An 18,107-nucleotide genomic window follows, 5' to 3' on the forward strand; every position below is an offset into this window, starting at 1 on the left:
CACAATTTCATACTAAATTTAAAAACTATAATTAGTATTTATTCATATATTATATTTTAAAATCAAAGAACTACTAATCAGGATATAATTAAAGAAATAAGAGTTCATGTTGCTTTTAAAATATTTCACCAATTTCTCTAAAGGAAACACTATCTACAGATTTGCATCGAAGCGTTTCTTATGATAGTGATTTTAATCACTGTCAGATATCATCTATACTTGTCCCATCTATGCCTCGTCCACACTGTGCCTCGACCCCACTGTGCTACCGTTTTTAATATAGTTTTAATTTTACTTAACACATTGATTAACTTTAATTTAACACAAGTTTGAAACATCAAAAATTGAAAAGAAAAAAAATCGTTGATGATTTTATCCCTTCTTAGTACTTATGTTACCCTTCCGTTATCTCAGTATATGTTCGTCACTGTGCGCCATGCTGTTCAATATCAAACGTTTGCTGTTTTGTCGTTGATTATGAAATAAGTTTGCTTATCTTGGATGGTACAGACTCCAACAATATCAAAAATTTATATAATTATTCTTATAAATTGATTTTATTTATATTAATTGATAATAAAGCCGGAAAATAGGTAGTTCATTTGGGTCTATTTTAGTGACCCTAAATACCAATGGTCACAGGGAAGCAATGTAATACACAATTTCGTTTACTTAATGACATATTTTTTCAGTTATTTTGATTTAAAAACTACTGAACCAATTTTGATAAAAATTCTATGGGACTAATTTAAAAGCATGTCCTTTTAAATAAAAACAGAATTTTCAAAATCGGTTTATAAATGGCGGAATTCCGAGGTAACAAACATAAAAAATACAACCGAATTCATAACCTCCTTTTTTTTTTGAAGTCAGTTAAAAACAAATAAAAAAAAACCAAGCACAGTGGGGTCGCGGCATAGTGGGGATGTTGCATAGTTGGGTCCAGTATAGATTTAATCTGACAGTGATTAAAATCACTATCATAAGAAACGCTTCGATGCAAATCAGTAGATAGTGTTTAATTCTAAGAAATTGGTGGATAATTACAAAAGCTACATTATCTGCTAGTTTCTTATTAATACCCTGATTAAGATAAAGTATGTCGAATGAAAAAGGGATTATTAAAAAATATTATTTCTCATAAAAAAATTGTGTTGATTCGTACACTTTTCAATGAGTTATAGCATTATAAAGTTAAAAATGTAACCAACCCAACCCAACATCAACTCCTATTTCCTTAATTATATCCAGATTAGTAATTATTTTAATTATATATTATATAATTTTTATAATTAATTATTTTCAAATTATTATTGATTTTTAATATGTTAAAAGTAATCATTTTGAACCTACTTCTTTTTGTTCTTTAAAGTGAAAGTTTTAATAAAAAAAAAATGAATTTATTACCATAACTTTTAACTCAACTTGCAAGTTTGAAATAAATATTATTAAATAGAAAAAAATGAAATTGGTAGATTATTTCAAAAACAACAATAACACTTATTCCCTTAATTTTACCCCGATTTATAACTATAATATATGAATACATAATAATTACAGTAATTAAATTGAGTATGAAAGTGGTATTCAATAATATAATATTGTAATTTTTACGGAGATATTATAAAAATAAAAAGGAGTTGTATATTCATATACTTTTAATGCGTATACAAATTTAAAGGAATTTATGCAATACTTTTTAATAAAAAAATTTTGTTACTTATGAATAAATACACTAAACAAAAGGAACTTTCATCAGAAAAAAAATATACTTTTCTAAATAAACTTTTCGTGATGTTTTCAAATGTGCAATTAAACTTTTTCTATTACTTCTAAGTTTTAATATTATTACTTATTATTAAAAAATAAGTATTTACATATAAAAAAAAATAATTAAGAACAAAAAAAATTGTATTAAATTAATACTGATTTTGATTTTTAATATGTTAAAGGTAATCATTTTGAACCTATTTTTTATTGTCTTTTAAAGTGAAAGTTTTAATGAAAAATACCTTCTCAGCTTCGCATCGAAGCTAAAAAATGAATTTGTTACCATAACTTATAGTTCAACTTGCAAGTTTGAAATTGACATTATTAAATTGAAAAAAATGAAATTTTTAAGATTAATATGCAATCTGGAAATTTTATAATTACTAATTACAGTACATTTGTCAGAAAAATTCGATTTTTTTACATTTTTATCGTAATAGATAACTGAAATAGAAAGAATAGTAATCATATCCTAATAACTTTTGGTGTTTAAAAAAATTCTGCAATTGAAATATTCAGAACTTAATTAATTTTAATAATTTACTTTAATTAAATGAACCAATCAAACCAAAGTAGTTAAAAAGATTTACTCAATTGAGCATATTATCAAAAATATAATTATAATTGTAAAACTCCATCGTTAACTTCAGGTGAAACTAAAAATCATTTTTTTTTTAAATTTATGATTTATATAGCAAAATATTACTAAAAAATTTGGCATATTATAGACTGGTAGTAGCACACAGAAATAGAGTTAAAAAATTAATAAATTATAAAGTAAAATTATTTACTTTTGTAGTTGAATACTTTTATCATATCAAATTTAATTCGACAATAAATAATTTAAGAATATTAAAAATTAATGATTTTAATTGTTTGTATGGACAAATCTAGTTAAGCTACTTTTTATTTGAATAAGGAATATTTTTTTGATTTTTAAGAGTAATAACTTAAACTAATCATTAACTTAAATATCATAAACTTAAATGAATCATTTGACGTATCGTTGAAAAAAGTAGGTCTAGTGAGGGTTGGCAAAATAAATCGTAGCCAGAAAAAGAACCACATAGTAAAATAATATTAACATGAATATCAATTTCTTCTCACGAGGGGAGACTATAGTGATAAGATCCTTTATATTTATTGAAATTATTGAATCTAAATGAGATAAATATCAAATGATTTGAAAATTCTATTCTAACTCAAAAAAAAAATGCAAAATTTTAGAAGCCACAAACGGATTTGAACCTCGTACCCTAGGCGTTAAAGATCAAGGTGTTACCCATTCGGCAACTATTCGTTGATTTTTGTTGCATGATAAAATTGGCTATTTAAGCTAACTCAAATTTAAAAATTACTTTTTCGACTTTAAAAAAGTAAAAAATGTTAATAAGTATAATATCATATGTCTTATGAACTTTATTCTATGTCAATGAAATTATATAATATTCATGAAAGTCAGTTTATTCCCCTAATAAAATATTTTAAAATAAAATAAAATACAAAACCTAGAATTTTAATAAAAAATAGCATATTTTTAAATACGGTAGCCTTTTGCGCATAGAAGATAGGTCGTCGGGACAAATTTTTTTTTTTCATTTAGTAGTACATAAAATAAGCTTTAATTTGATATATGTTTAAAGGACGCAGTATTTCCGGAACATTTTCAAAAATTAAGTTGAAAAAGTTAGTTTTTGTAAAAAAGTTGCTATTTTAAATCCCCCCTGTGAGCAGAATAAGTGTTAGATTTTCAAAAAAAAATGATATCAAATGAAAGAAAATTACCTAAGGTTTCAATATAAAGAAATATTATTTTGATTAGTTAATATTTGAAAAAGTTATGGCAGTTTTAAGTACAAAAAACATCGTTATAAAAGGTGATTTTTATCGCAAATATTACATTTTTTTTATAATTTCGACAGCCATTTGCACATAGAAGATAAGGTGTCGGGACAAATTTTTTTTTTTCATTTTATAGTACATAAAAAAAGCTTTAATTTGATATATGTTTAAAGGACGCAGTATTTCCGGAACATTTTCAAAAGTTCAGTTGAAAAAGTTCTATTTTTTATACAATGTTTCAAAGTTTGAACCCCCCCTATATAAGGGGAAATTGTCTAATTTTAATAAAAAGTATGTCAAATGGAAGATGTACTTATAATGTATTTAGAAAAAAAAAAATTGTGCTGATACATGCATTTTTCGAAAAGTTATAGCATTTTTAAGTTGAAAATTAAAAATTGAAAATCGAAAATTTTAACACAAAAATAGTGTTTTTTTAACTACGGCAAACCGTTTACATGCAGAAGATAAAGTGTCGGGACAAATTTTTTTTTTCATTTTATAGTACATAAAATAAGCTTTAATTTGATTTATGTTTAAAGGACGCAGTATTTCCAAGTTCTACTTTCTATATGCATTTTTAAAGTTAGTTTTTGTAAAAAAGTTGCAATTTTAAATCCCCCCCCATGAGCAGGTTAAGTGTTAAATTTTCAAAAAAATTATATCAAATGAAAGGAAAATATCTAAGGTTTTAGTTTAAAAAAAAATTATGTTGATTTGTTGATTTTTGAAAAAGTTATGGAAGTTTTAAGAAAAAAAAGTGAAAAAAATGACAAAATTTGTCGATTTTTAAATTTGTAATTTTTTTGGATATTTCCCCCATTTGCGGGGAACGAGGGAAAATTTTTAAATTTTTAAGGGTAATGTCTTCAACTAGATACAATTTGTGATCTTTTGACGTATTGTTAAAAGAAATCGGTCCAGTGAGAGCTGAGAAAAAGTAGTGACAGACACAAAAAAAAAAAAAAATAAACACATCATGGTAAAATTAATACCTTCTCAGCTTCGCATCGAAGCTAAAAAAAAATAAACACATCATGGTAAAATTAATACCTTCTCAGCTTCGCATCGAAGCTAAAAACTGATACAATTCTGTAGTGTTTAATTTTTAGTAGGAATTGTTTTATTAATCTTAAAGTAAAATTAACTCTTATTTCCTTAATTATTAACTAGTTTTGTGATATGTAAATATAATACATGAATATATAGATATGACACGGCACCAGGGCCGTCCTAAGGCCGGGGCGAGCGGGGCCCACGCCCCGGGCCCCGCGCTTTGGACTCCTCGTTTGGGCCCCGCGCTAACGCACTTAAATAATCTTAAGTTTTCTTTGAATTAACTATTTACATATATTATAAATGTAGTTTGAATTTTTATTTGACAATATTATATTATTAAATAAATGAAATGAAATACGAAATACTAATGCAGTATAAACAATGATAATAAAAGTGAATAGATTTTCTACATAACGTACTAAACAAATTATATATTATTGTTATCAAGCCGTTTCCGTCGAGTGGACATGGGGAATACGTTTCTCATTTTTAAAATTAGAATTTGTACAAAACAATGTACGTGTTTTGTTATTTTGATTAATTGAGCAGCTCCCGACGATACTAAATATGATGGAATAAGTTACAGCTATAGTTAAATTTTAACCGTTACCATCGGGCATCATTTATTTTATATATTTCTATGTGAGTCTATTGACAAACTTATACAGGTTTATTTGTAGTTAACTGTTAACTTAGGTAAGTTAAATTTTTTTTAATTTAATTTTACTGTTTTAAGTATTAATTAACTTTTTACAATAACAGATTGTAGTTTTATTCAATAACACTTATTGATTTTTTTTTTTTTTGCTACAATAATTATTTAATAGAATCATAATTTGTTTATTGCTTATAATTCTTTTTCTGTAAATTAGTTTTATGTCAACAATTCATTATGTCAAGAGATCGTGATAAGTATAGGAAATATTTATCTGGAAATGAAAAAAGAGCAAAAAAAGCTAAAATAGAACTAGAAAAAAGTAAAATTCGTGGCTCTATGAGGAAATTTATTAACAATTCCAATTCCAGTTCTAGCAATGTTACACTCACGTCTAACTATGAAAAGCCATCTACTTCTAAGGTAACAAGTTTAAGTATAAAGAGTAGGGCTTTTAAGAAAATATTATTATTCAGATGATTTTTTCACAAGTATTCAAATAATTATCTAGGTAAAATAATGATACATTGTTTATAACTGATGATATAAATATAAATGTGAGTAAATCCCAAATTATGATTATCATCTTAATGAATTCTTATTAATGTCTATTTGCATCTTAAATATAATATAAATATACTAAATTAGGTACTTATTATATATAACATATTAAATAAACTTTTCCTTATTATCCACACAATTTGTGTCATATCTTTTAATTACAACAAAGAATGCATATTGAAACAGTATTTATAAATTGAGGAATTTTTTATTAAGTTTACTAACATAATTCACAAAATAAATTGTTTTAATAATTTAAAATTTGATTGTTGGTCACTTTTTATTCATTTTTTGTATAACTTTTTACTTATTACTTCAAGTATAAATATAAATACATTTTTTTGTATGTTTTATTTTTATTAGTCACAACTACAAGACACCAGCAATCATGTATTTGAGTTGGAGGACCCAGCAAATTGGCCATCAGTTATTGACAGGCAGTATCATTCATGTATTGCCAATAAAGAGGCAATTCAAATAAAAAATTTTAAATTTCCAGTGAATAAAGAACAAAGATCATTCTCTGAAAACTATTATTACAAGACTATGACAAATGGTGAAAAGGTAATAAGACCATGGCTCATATATCAAAAAAAAATGGATGCTGTATTTTGTTTTTCGTGTCGGTTGTTCCCAAATCCCAAGAACAAAACTAGTTTTACTGATGGCTTCAATGACTGGAAACATTTATCTGAACGAATTAAAAGCCATGATTCTTCAATTTATCATAAAAAGTCTAATCAACAATGGTTAGAATTATCATGGCGTATAGATAGTGGTAAAACTTTAGACAGTGAACTTCAAAAAGAAATTCAAACTGAAAAAGACCGCTGGAGAACAGTACTGAAAAGAATAATAGCTTGTATTATTTATCTTGCTCAACAAAATGACGCGTTCAGAGGAAAAAACTATACCATTTATACAGAATCAAATGGTAAATTTCTTAAACTTATTAAAATGATAGCAAGTTTTGATAATCCTATGGCTGAACACTTGAGAAATATAAAAAATAAAATAATCCATCAACATTATTTGGGACTCAGGATACAAACTGAATTAATACATTTGATTGGAAGTAAAATAAGGACAGAAATCGTAACACGTATTAAAAAAGCAAAATATTACACTATTATGCTTGACGGAACTCCTGATGCATCTCACAAGGAACAATTAACGTTAATCGTCAGAATTGTACAGATAACTAAAACTTATAATAATGTTAAAGTTTCGGTGGAAGAATATTTTTTAAACTTTTTACACATAACTTTGAAAACTGGATTAGGATTATTTGATGCTTTAAAGCAAGAGTTATCAAATTTAGGTTTATGTTTATCAAATTGTCGTGGCCAAGATTATGACAATGGTGCAAATATGGTTGGACATAAGCAAGGTGTACAGGCTAGAATTTGAAATTAAAATCCAAGAGCGTTATTCTTGCCGTGTTGTGCTCATTCATTAAATCTTTTATTAGGTAAGATTTTTAGTTGCCTGTTCTTTATTATTTTTTATGTAAACAATATGTTATTAATAACTATTTGAATATTATTATTTTAGGGGATATGGCAAATTGTATTCCACGAGCTATGACCTTTTTCGGAGTGATACAAAGGTTGTACACTTTATTTTCTGCTTCTACAGAGCGTTAGAAAATTTTGAAAAAACATTTAAAATGTTTAACATTGAAACAGTTGTCTGATACTCGATGGGAGTGCCGATTAGAATTTGTGAAGGCCGTGAAAATGCAACTTAAAGAGATAAATGAAGCGTTAATAGAAGTAAGTGAATCTACATCAATACCGGCAATTAAAAGTGAAGCTATTTCTCTTGCTGAACATGAAATGTCTTACGAATTTGTGCTAAAATCAATAATATGGTATAATTTATTAAATAATATTAATAAAATTAGCAATTCTCTGCAAAATGAAAGCATTTCAATTGATTTTGCTGTAAATAATTTGAAAGGTCTCAATCAGTTTTTAAATAAGTATCGAGAAAATGGATTTAATGAAGCAAAAGAAGAAGCTATACTTATTTGCAAACAAATCAATATAAAACCAGAGTTTAAGTCAAAAAGAATAAGTTTAAAGAAACGAATGTTTAATTATGAAAGCTCTCCTATATTATGTTCAAAAAATGAAGAAGAAACTTTTGTCAATGATTTTTTTTTACCAATTTTAGATCAAGGAATTATGTCTATAAATCAAAGATTCACCCAATTGGATCATTTTTACAATTATTTTGGATTTCTCTTTGATATTGGTAATTTATCTACTGTTGATTCAGATACATTGATAAAGAGTTGCAATGATCTTCAGATTCTTTTACAAACTGGTGAAAACATGGACATAAGTGGAACTGAGTTGTATGATGAGCTTTGTCTTCTTTCAGAAATAATAGAAAAAGGTACTCCATCTCTTCATGTTTTACAAAAAATCCTTAGAAATAGTGTTGGTGATGTTTATGCTAATGTTGCTATAGCATTAAGGATTATGTTCACATTACCAGTTTCAACAGCAACCGCCGAGAGATCATTCTCTAAACTAAAGTTGATAAAAAATTACCTAAAAACCACATTAAATCAGGAAAAAACGACAAACTTAGCTATAATATCAATTGAACGTGATATAGTAGACGAAATGGACTTTGATGATATTATTGACACATTTGCTGATCACAAATCAAGATAAATCAATTTTTAAATACTATTATATGTGTACCTACAATAATGACATGTTATATGTATTATTAAATGAAACAACAATTTAATCATAATTTATTTATGTATAAGTGTATGATGGAAATTACATTTTTAGATGTGTTCATCTAATCAAATTGGCACTACGAAGAGCACATATGAGAATAAAATAAAAATAACAATGGAATGTTATATTATTTTTGAAATAATACTTTATGTATGTTAACATTTGAAATGGTTGAGATTACGACTTACGTGAGTGTAATTTTTTGAGAGAGTTTTTTGGTAGGCCCCGCAAATATAGTTATGCCCCTGGCCCCACAAAATGTAGGGACGGCCCTGCACGGCACCGCCTTTTGCTCTAGGCTGGCGCTCACCCGTGTCTCTCTCGATATCAGCCGTCCAGCTATTAATATGACAATCGGTTGTCATCGGTCGTCTCCCCGCCCTTGACACTGAGATAAGGCCGCCGCCGAATATGGATTACCGATATTGCGTCCTGTTTCGTTTTCGACGTTCACCTGAAGTGGTGTATTTTCTTTGTTGTTGCGTTTTTCGGACGACTACCTTAACCGGACATATTTCGCCTATGCGAACGTTTGTTTTCTTTCTGTGGTTTGTTCAGATATTTCCGGCTCTACCTCTTAGTGGAAATTTCGACAAATTGTGTTTGCAAATTTATCTGTGTGTTCTTGACCGCGCGCTTTAACTTAAGGATATATCCGTTAAAGATCAGTAATTGGAGTAAACTTAAATTAACTATAATTGTGATTGAAGTCGTGCGCTGGACTTAGTGTTACACCTTATTAAATATCTAATAGCGGAATAACATCTATAAATACATATATATATATATATATATATTAGCGCGCAGTGAAGCATCACCGGTTCAACCGTAAACAGTGGATACGCGTTACATATTATAGAAATAAAATTTAGTATGAAATTGACGTTTAATATTTTGAACTGAAAATTTTTTTAATTCGATTATATTGACCTTCGTTAGTTCATTATAATTAGAGTCATGAGATTTAAATTTTTTATAAACCTTTGTTAGTTCGAATACTTTTTTTGGATATTTCTTTTAATATATTTATTAAGAAAGGATATTATAGTTGAAAAAAATTATGGTAAATACTGAAATTTTTTTATATATTTTTATTTTTGTAAAAGGTGAGTGGATTAAATAGGTTACTTAATCATCTCTCCTATTACACTGTACCGCTTGACATAAAATATAAGCATTAATAATTGAAAAAATTGAAACATAAAATTATAACAACACAAATAACTGTGTTTTTTTATCAATATAACTTTTTTTTGAACTCGGGGTCCGATGATTTATAGTAAATAATGTGTATCGAATTTAAGGAAAACACCTAAGGTATTTATATAAAAAATTGTATTTATTCGTTTTTTTTTCTTAAAAATTTATGACATTGTTAAGAAAAAAAAGTTTAAAATATTATCCGTTTTTAATTATATTATTTCTTAAAGATTTACCCATTTATAAGAAACGAAAAAAATTTGTTCAAATGTTTGTGGTAATATATTTTACTAAATATGATTAGTGATCTTTTGACATATCATTGAAAAAATTAGTCCGTGTAAGACTGTGAAAAAATATTGATAGAAAAATTATTGCATTTTTAATTTATCTAGGAAAATTAAAACTTCGGCCGGTGGAAGGAAAATTAATACCAAAATTAATTTAGTTAGCACAAATTATTTTGTCCCTATATTTTTTTTTACAAAAAAAAAAAATATATATAATTTATTAAATTTAATAAGTTAAAAAGTAGTCATTTTTTTTTTAATTAACAAACATTTATTTTGAAAAAAATATTATGTTGTTATTATAAAAATTGAGCTATTTTTTTAAAAACAAACTATGCAGAAAAAAGAGATTTTATTAAACAAAATAATATACTATTTAATTAATAATATTTGCTTGTATTTCGGAAATTCTGTCTATGTAATTTATAAATGATCTAATTACATCATAGTTGACATTTTCAGTATGAATTACAATATTTGTTAAAAATATTCTTGTATTGAGCAAACTATAATATTCTACAGTATCAAGTTCGTCTGGTTTATGACGTGGTTTGTTTTCATTGTCAGAGAGTTCATTACCAAACAAAAACATTGGCTTTATGGCATTACATTCCAAAGAAGCACAAATATTTATTAGAATTTTTTTTAATTCGATTATTAGTTCTAAGTAATACTTTCGGTAATAACTTGGAAATTTATCTTCATCTACTGATCCGTTTTTATTTTTTGGAATAAAGTTAATAAAGTCAACAATATTTGTTTTAATTTTGATAATATCAGAATCATTTTCTACACATGTAAGCTGTAAAAAATTATCCAACATCGGTAACCATTCATTTGTAAGATATTCTACGACATTGAAATTTTGATATTGAAGGTACAAAAAATGTTTCCAAGTCAACCTTAACATAATGATTTTAAAGAAGTTAAAGTACATTACATAAAAATTTTTAGTATGTTTTAAATTGCCTTCTGATAATTCAAATGAATTAACCATTTCAAACATATCTGCAAACTTCTTACCCATATTAACACTCCAATTCACTTGAACATGATATTCGTTTTTAAATGTTAATATTCCAGGTTGATTTGTTGCTAAGTGTATCATAAATAAGTTTGTTGTAGACAATTGCTCGTGTCTTTCATCTGATATTAATTCAGGACTATTGTGTATTTTAATGAATTTAATTATATCTCCTATATTTTTCGATATTAATAAATTTAAATTTATTCTATCCTCTTTCTTGTTGAAATCAAAGTTTATTATTTTCACATTGAATTCGTTTGTTTCATCGCAATCTATAACATCTTGTTGCAACATTTGTATGACATAATTAAGAGTTTTATTAATATTTTTGAATTGATAATCATCTCTTGTCAAATTCTGTCCTTTGTTATAACTTGGTAAATACTTCCTAACGCCACTTAAAAAAATATTTAACAACCATAACGGTCCAATTTTCTCTTTAGCTCTTTCATACAACGTACCAATTTTTTTTTTAATAATTTGGCTGTAATTAATTAAATTGTCTATTATGGATGTCAAATTTACTTCGTGGCATTTTAGTAATTGTTCAGTAATTTTCATTTGAGTCAAAGCACTAAACATGTAAGTACATTTGAAATATTCATTACTATTATTTGAATTAAAATCAATCGATCCCGTCGTTTCAACAAATCTATTAAAACAGCAAATTAATAGAAAAAAAAGTAACTTAATTACCATTGATATCTTAAAGATTATCATAATTTTATTTGTAGTTCAAAAAAATAGAGAATGTGCACAGCTGCCTGCGAGCTGTGGTTATATATAGAGTTATTACTTAAATAAGTGTATATTTAAAAATATCGACAAATGTTTGCTAGTTATTTAAAATTTAATTAAAAAGTTATTTAAAGTGATATTTTAGTGTCTTATTAATTCAACTTTTTTGAATAATCAAATTTAAGTAAAAAAAAAATCATAATCATCGATAATAAAATTTTATATTTTTTAAATACAGGTAATCGATAAACCAATCGCCCTTAATTTTGGAAGTTAATCTTATTTTTATACCTAGATAAGACGAAGAGTATGTTCGGGAATAAGCAGTGATAAAAATAGCAACACCCACTACTCACCTCCACTCTTTACTTTAAATTATTAATAATTTCTGAAATACTGATTCAAAAGCTGTTATCGACCAGTTATTTTCTTAATTAGATTATCCCCTATTTTATTGACTAGTTAAATATGTATATTGCCATAAAATTAAATAACTTTATCACTACTATAAGTTGATGAATCTAAAAAGGAATATTAGATCAAATATATGCAAATAAAAGAAATTCATTTTTTTTCCAATATAGTATTTATTTTGTGAGTAATTAAGCTTTTTTATGATAAAGTGATCTCTCTTTATAGTATAAAGTTTATACTATCGTATAATCTAATCAGGGTCATTCTATGTGAAATCACCTAATGTGTGTGCAGCTCTATAGGTCAGAAATTTTGGACATTTTTATTATAAACTTCTTGAGAGTCATTGAAAACAAAATAATTTTTTTTTTATTGTTTTTTTACCAGATAGCGCAGTCTTTATAATTAAAAACATGAAAAAACACTTATGTTCTAGAGTCTATAACTTCACATCCAAATAAGATATCACTGTGGAATAGGGTGTCCCTTATTTATAAAATTTAAAAACTACAAAGTGCCACCCCCTAGAATTATTCGAATACATGAAAACATAAATTGTACGAAATTTGGAGACGATTGGTCAACTCTAAGACGTGCTCCAAGGGGGTTAAAAATAACCCCCTCAAGGGGGATTTTTTAGTTTTTTATGTCTATCTCAAAAACTTTAGCTTTTGCAAAAAAGTTTATTCGACCTTTTTTGTAGGTATACAATTTTTCTATAAAAAGTATACATACAAAAATTTTCGAAAAGTTCTTATTTAGCCCTAAAAAAATAAAAACGTATATGTTCTATTCTTACCGTTAAAACTGTTAATTTATAAATCGTTCATTATAAAAACATAAAAAAATTCATTTAACCGTTGTTTTAAATTTAATTTTCTATACATTTTTAATTCGACATTTTTTCTATTATTTACTATTCAAAACCTACAATTTTTTTAAATTTTAATTAAAAAAAATACATCAAAGTAAAATTAATACCGTCTCAGTTTCACATTGAAGCTAAAATAATGTATTTTTATTACAAGTTTATATAGTTTCTGGTTGTATAATAATTTGTAAGTGAACATCGATTCAAATATGAAATATATTTGAATCGATTTATAATTTTTTTTGTATCGTTTTACGATTTTAAACACGCATGATTTGCTGAAAGTAACCAACTTTATCATGTTATTACACAAAAGTAATTGAACGAATTTTTTTCAAATTTACATAGTACTTATCTTTAGATAATTAAAACGTCTGGTGAAAATTTGATGATGGAGAAATAATTTTAACACTACATGTAGAATTTACAAAATTTACAATTCACGTATTCTGGAAAATCCACACACTACGTAACTTTCAACATTTTATTTTTATTTTTTGTATTTATTCAGCGTTCTGTACTATATTAAGCATTTGGGACTGATAACAAAATCCTAGGAGCAATGGTTAATTTCGAAAAAGCTCCATTACTTTTCTTTAAAAGTTAATTACTTCAATAGATATTGTTGATTCTTCGACTACATTTTGACAAATTAAGAATTTATCAAATAAATACGCACAAATATGTTTTTCATTTTCAGATTGTAGATGTAATGTCGAGTCCATACAATTAGATCTCAGTTGCACTTTATTTTTTAATTAATGGCTAGTATTTGAGCTTTCAATTTATCTGTATTAAATCTAGTTTCTCCATGACTTAAATAATACTAAAGAAATATCTAAGTCCACATTTGAACATTGTAAACTTTTGTTGGCAACTTTCACTTCACTCAATACTGTATACCAAATATATAAACTTATAAAGATTTCTATTGTACTAATCTCCGAAATTAATGAATTAGTTTGATTTTTAATTAGCAGATCACGTGTTTTATCTAATATTTTATCTAATGCATCAATAATTTTTTTGACTTGAAACCTTATTGCTTTAATACTATCACACCTCTTTTCCCACCTTGTTTCTGACCATTTTTTTATTGTATACTTTTAGCAATGTTTAGAGAATATAATTTTAATACCACTTATAAAGTTTCAAAATTTATAATTGACGTATTATGGAAAATTCATAAACTCCGTAATTTTCAACATTTAATTTTTTCTATTTATTTTACACGAAAATAAATTACTACATACCATTGTAAGCATCTAATTTTAAAGTCATAATTTTTTCAAATATGTATTTTAAATAATTTTATTATTCTAACAATATAATAAAATGTGTTATATTTTTGAGTGTAATATAGAATAATTTTTATTATATATTTCCTTATTATTCATTATACAATATAATTTAATTCTATTTATGTATTATATATAAATACAAGTTTTATTTCTGTTTACATCATGTCTAAGTATAATTAAACTAATTACACCAAGTACAAAGTTATACATTAATAAGTTAGTTTTTAAAAACAAAAAATTATTAAATCTAATTGTATGGACTTGGCATTACATCTACAATCTGCGCTATATGGTATAAAGCCATAAAAAAATTATTTTTGTTTTCAATGACCTTCAAGAAGTCTATGATAAAAATTTCCAAAATTTCTGACCATAGCCGCATTAGGGGATTTCACATGGAATGACTCATCATTATTTGTTTTATTATTTTATTATAAATAACATTGTTATGAATGTTTATAGAATTGTAATAAGAGAAATTTGTATAAGATTATTTAATAATTAAATAAAATAATTTATCATAAAAAAATGAAATAAACAGTATGTAATAGTAATGTGTAAGACTACATAACAAACAAAATACAGATCATTACAATCAAATAAATTACTAAATCGTCAATAAAACAATATAAATATTTTGAAATATTTCCCAATAAGTTTAGTAATTACTCGAGTAGGATTTTTTAAAGCTTGAATATAAAAAGAAAAAATATTAAAGTCAATCTTTATGAAAATTGTGGTGATTTTTTCATTTAATTGTTCGTAACTATAAAGGATTTTTATTAAATTACTCAATTCCCCTAAAGCTCTTCCCTAAAAAATGAAATTTTGTACGAACTCCGATACATTTTATAAAAATGTTCCTAATTTTGGTTCAATTTAAAAGTTACTCAAGTCAAATGAAAAAAACCATTTAGTTTTTTTAAAAAATAAGTTGATTTTCAGATATATTTTATATAAAAAAATTTCAAGACATTCGATATAATTAGACAAACAAGTAGAGCTGCTTAAATTATACTATTATATTTAAACTAAATTTAAACATCTGAACAATATTTAGGTTAAAAAAAAGAATTTACATGCTCCAAAATAAACTAAAAAAATTATAATAACAACAGACGAAAAAATAGAACCAAATCTTGCCCAAAAAATTGTGTAATTGTAAAAATATGTTGTAATGAAACTTTACAATTCCCAGAGTAAATTATTTCACTACTTTATACTTTTAACGTTAAGTTAATTATCTTAACATAAATGACGGATCGGGGGGTTTTACTTGACAATCGTATAATATCAATTCCAAACAGTAACTTTATTATATATATATATATATATAAACTAATAAATATTCAATATATCAATATATTAACATTAGAATAATAATAGTAGAAAAAAACAAACAAAAACGAAACATCACCCAGCCATCAGCTATCCATAGTGCAATTAACGTTGAATCGACTGCCAAAACGCTTCCCAAAGTAATTGTTCCTTTTGCGTATGGAATGTCAACCTCCGCTGCTCTATTTCCGTTGAGCACTCGAGTAATAGCACGTAACTGGTAATATAAAGTGTTGGTTGTCACCTAATCAGGCCAATACCAACCAAAAAACAATGAAACAAATTAAAAACACGCCAGCTCACTGGCCACGAGTCATCAGACTCAAGAGATGCGGTACGACTTCAATCGCGTACACCGACGTAGTGCTCGCAAGGTGCCGGTAGTGCCGGACACGATTGTTGTCATTACATTGAGAGGGGTAATGCCAACTCGAGCTATGTGTAACTTTACCGGCTACACACATAACTTTTGAACAGTAATATTACATTTTTTCAAGTTTTTTCTTAAATTTTCTTTTATCATAGTATCTGTTAATTGATATGTTAATGAAATACAAAAAAATCGGTTTACTTTATAACTTGATAACATTTCTTTTCTCAATTTACAACGTATACATTTTTGAAGTTTATAAATATTGATCGAGTTGGCATGACTTACTTGTTTTATTTAATTTGTTTTCATTTGTGTAGTTTTTTTGCTATACACATATTATTTTGTGTATTTTTGGTCTATTCAGGGTCATTGATACTTCCACTAAACAGGAGGTTTATTAACCATTTTATTCCGGGGCGAGATTACAACTACTACAAATAGTGAACTGATCTCTCACTCAAAGTGAGCCAAGTTATTATCGAGTATCTGATATAACTTACGAACGCCGACTATATGAAATTACTAGCAGCTATGAAATAGAAAATTATTGGTTAGATACTTAGTATTTTTACTTTAACAGTTAATTTTTTTTTTTGTATGAATAATTTAATGACCAGAAATTACAGAAAATTATTGATAAAATCGGACTGTACCATTACATAAAACGAAAGTTAGACCAAATAAAAGACTAATAATTTTGTTCTTTAGACAAAAAAAAGTATTTCAAAATATTTTTTAAGCAATTCTTTGTTTATTATTAAATCATAAAATAAACATTATTTCTAATGTTTTACATTATTAACACAAGTAATACGTGGTGGAGAACAAAAAGAACACATAAATGTTAGAATAATACATCTGTAATACATAATATATAATTAGTAATTATAAAATTGATTTATGTCGACATATAATTTTTGCAAATGAATCAATTAAATCTTCGCCATTAAATTCGTTCAACATTTAATTTTCTGTGTTGAGAAATGCGATATTATTTAAGTTAGAACCATTCTGAGTGGATTTAATATAGTTTTTGATGCGTTTGAGACACGAAAACGATCTCTCTATAGTACAATTAGACACATTTATACATACAAAAATTCTTAATACTATATCAATATTTGGAAAAATATTTAGGATTTAATGAATCTGTTTGTTTTACTTTGATACATACTGCAATCTGCATCGTTTATGAAGTAAAACCAGATATCAAAGTTAAAGAAAAAGGTGCGAATTATGTGTAAATTTTTTTTATCTATATTTTGTATTTTTAACTTCATAAAGCAATAAAATTTTGAAAAATGTATAAATCAATAATAAAATATTCAATGTTCAATATTAATCCATGATGAAGTATCCCTTGTTTGACGATTGATTATAGTTTCTTCAAAAATGAATTTTTCTAGAAATATAATAAGTAAAATATAGGAATTATATTTAAATTAATTGAAAATTAATATAGACAGAATAGTTATATCTTTATTTTATTGATATTCAATTTTATTGTGATTCAACATTGATTTTTTAATTAAATAAGTATACGATTAGTTTCATTTAATTTGATAATAATTATTAATAATAATAAAGTATTATTCTAAATTAAACTACAAATACATATATATATATGTGGGTACCATTGGTATCTAGATGGCACCACTTCCAGGATATGGATATAGATAGTGGTATCAAGTATTATGAGAAGGGAAAATTAAGTTAAATTGTGAGTCGGCTAAGACGTGTCTCTATGTATATTCTTTAATTTATATGTGTATTCTGTTTTATATAATATTTTTGTGTTGTGTGAATATTTTATATAGAGCTTTCGTGTGTAATTAAATATATGTGTTATTTTTGTTTGTTAACATTTAATAGAGTTTTTGTGTATTAATTTATATATATATATATA

At 25.7% G+C, this 18,107-nt stretch overlaps 3 protein-coding genes across 55 annotated transcripts in view; 2 read left to right on the forward strand and 1 right to left on the reverse strand.

Moving 5' to 3' along the window:
* LOC126900031 (uncharacterized) overlaps positions 1 to 18,107 on the forward strand; it is a 238,638-nt gene that overhangs the window by 111,527 nt on the left and 109,004 nt on the right. The window lies entirely within an intron of this gene.
* Positions 6,539 to 9,256, forward strand: LOC126900046 (uncharacterized). The gene is made up of 2 exons (XM_050675479.1): positions 6,539 to 7,358; positions 7,442 to 9,256. The coding sequence occupies exon 2, from the start codon at positions 7,627 to 7,629 to the stop codon at positions 8,572 to 8,574; it is 948 nt and encodes a 315-aa protein (XP_050531436.1). The 5' UTR covers positions 6,539 to 7,358; positions 7,442 to 7,626; the 3' UTR covers positions 8,575 to 9,256.
* LOC126900037 (uncharacterized) overlaps positions 17,040 to 18,107 on the reverse strand; it is a 6,761-nt gene continuing 5,693 nt past the window's right edge. For 8 of the 50 annotated variants that reach the window (XM_050675441.1, XM_050675443.1, XM_050675417.1 and 5 more), the window contains one exon: positions 17,072 to 17,603. In XM_050675441.1, coding sequence (XP_050531398.1) covers positions 17,527 to 17,603 — 77 coding nt within the window. In that variant the 3' untranslated portion in view covers positions 17,072 to 17,526. Of the gene's footprint in view, positions 17,604 to 18,107 lie in introns of all 50 variants that reach the window. The other 42 variants (XM_050675456.1, XM_050675462.1, XM_050675421.1 and 39 more) reach the window with 16 other exon arrangements.

This window comes from Daktulosphaira vitifoliae, unplaced genomic scaffold (assembly GCF_025091365.1).
Source record: "Daktulosphaira vitifoliae isolate Bord-2020 unplaced genomic scaffold, ASM2509136v1 Scaffold_2, whole genome shotgun sequence".
Taxonomy (NCBI): Eukaryota; Metazoa; Arthropoda; class Insecta; order Hemiptera; family Phylloxeridae; genus Daktulosphaira; species Daktulosphaira vitifoliae.

What these genes read in the sequence shown, in the direction of transcription:
- LOC126900046 (XM_050675479.1), top strand. Translation starts at nt 7,627, where the DNA reads ATGCAACTTAAAGAGATAAATGAAGCGTTAATAGAAGTAAGTGAATCT.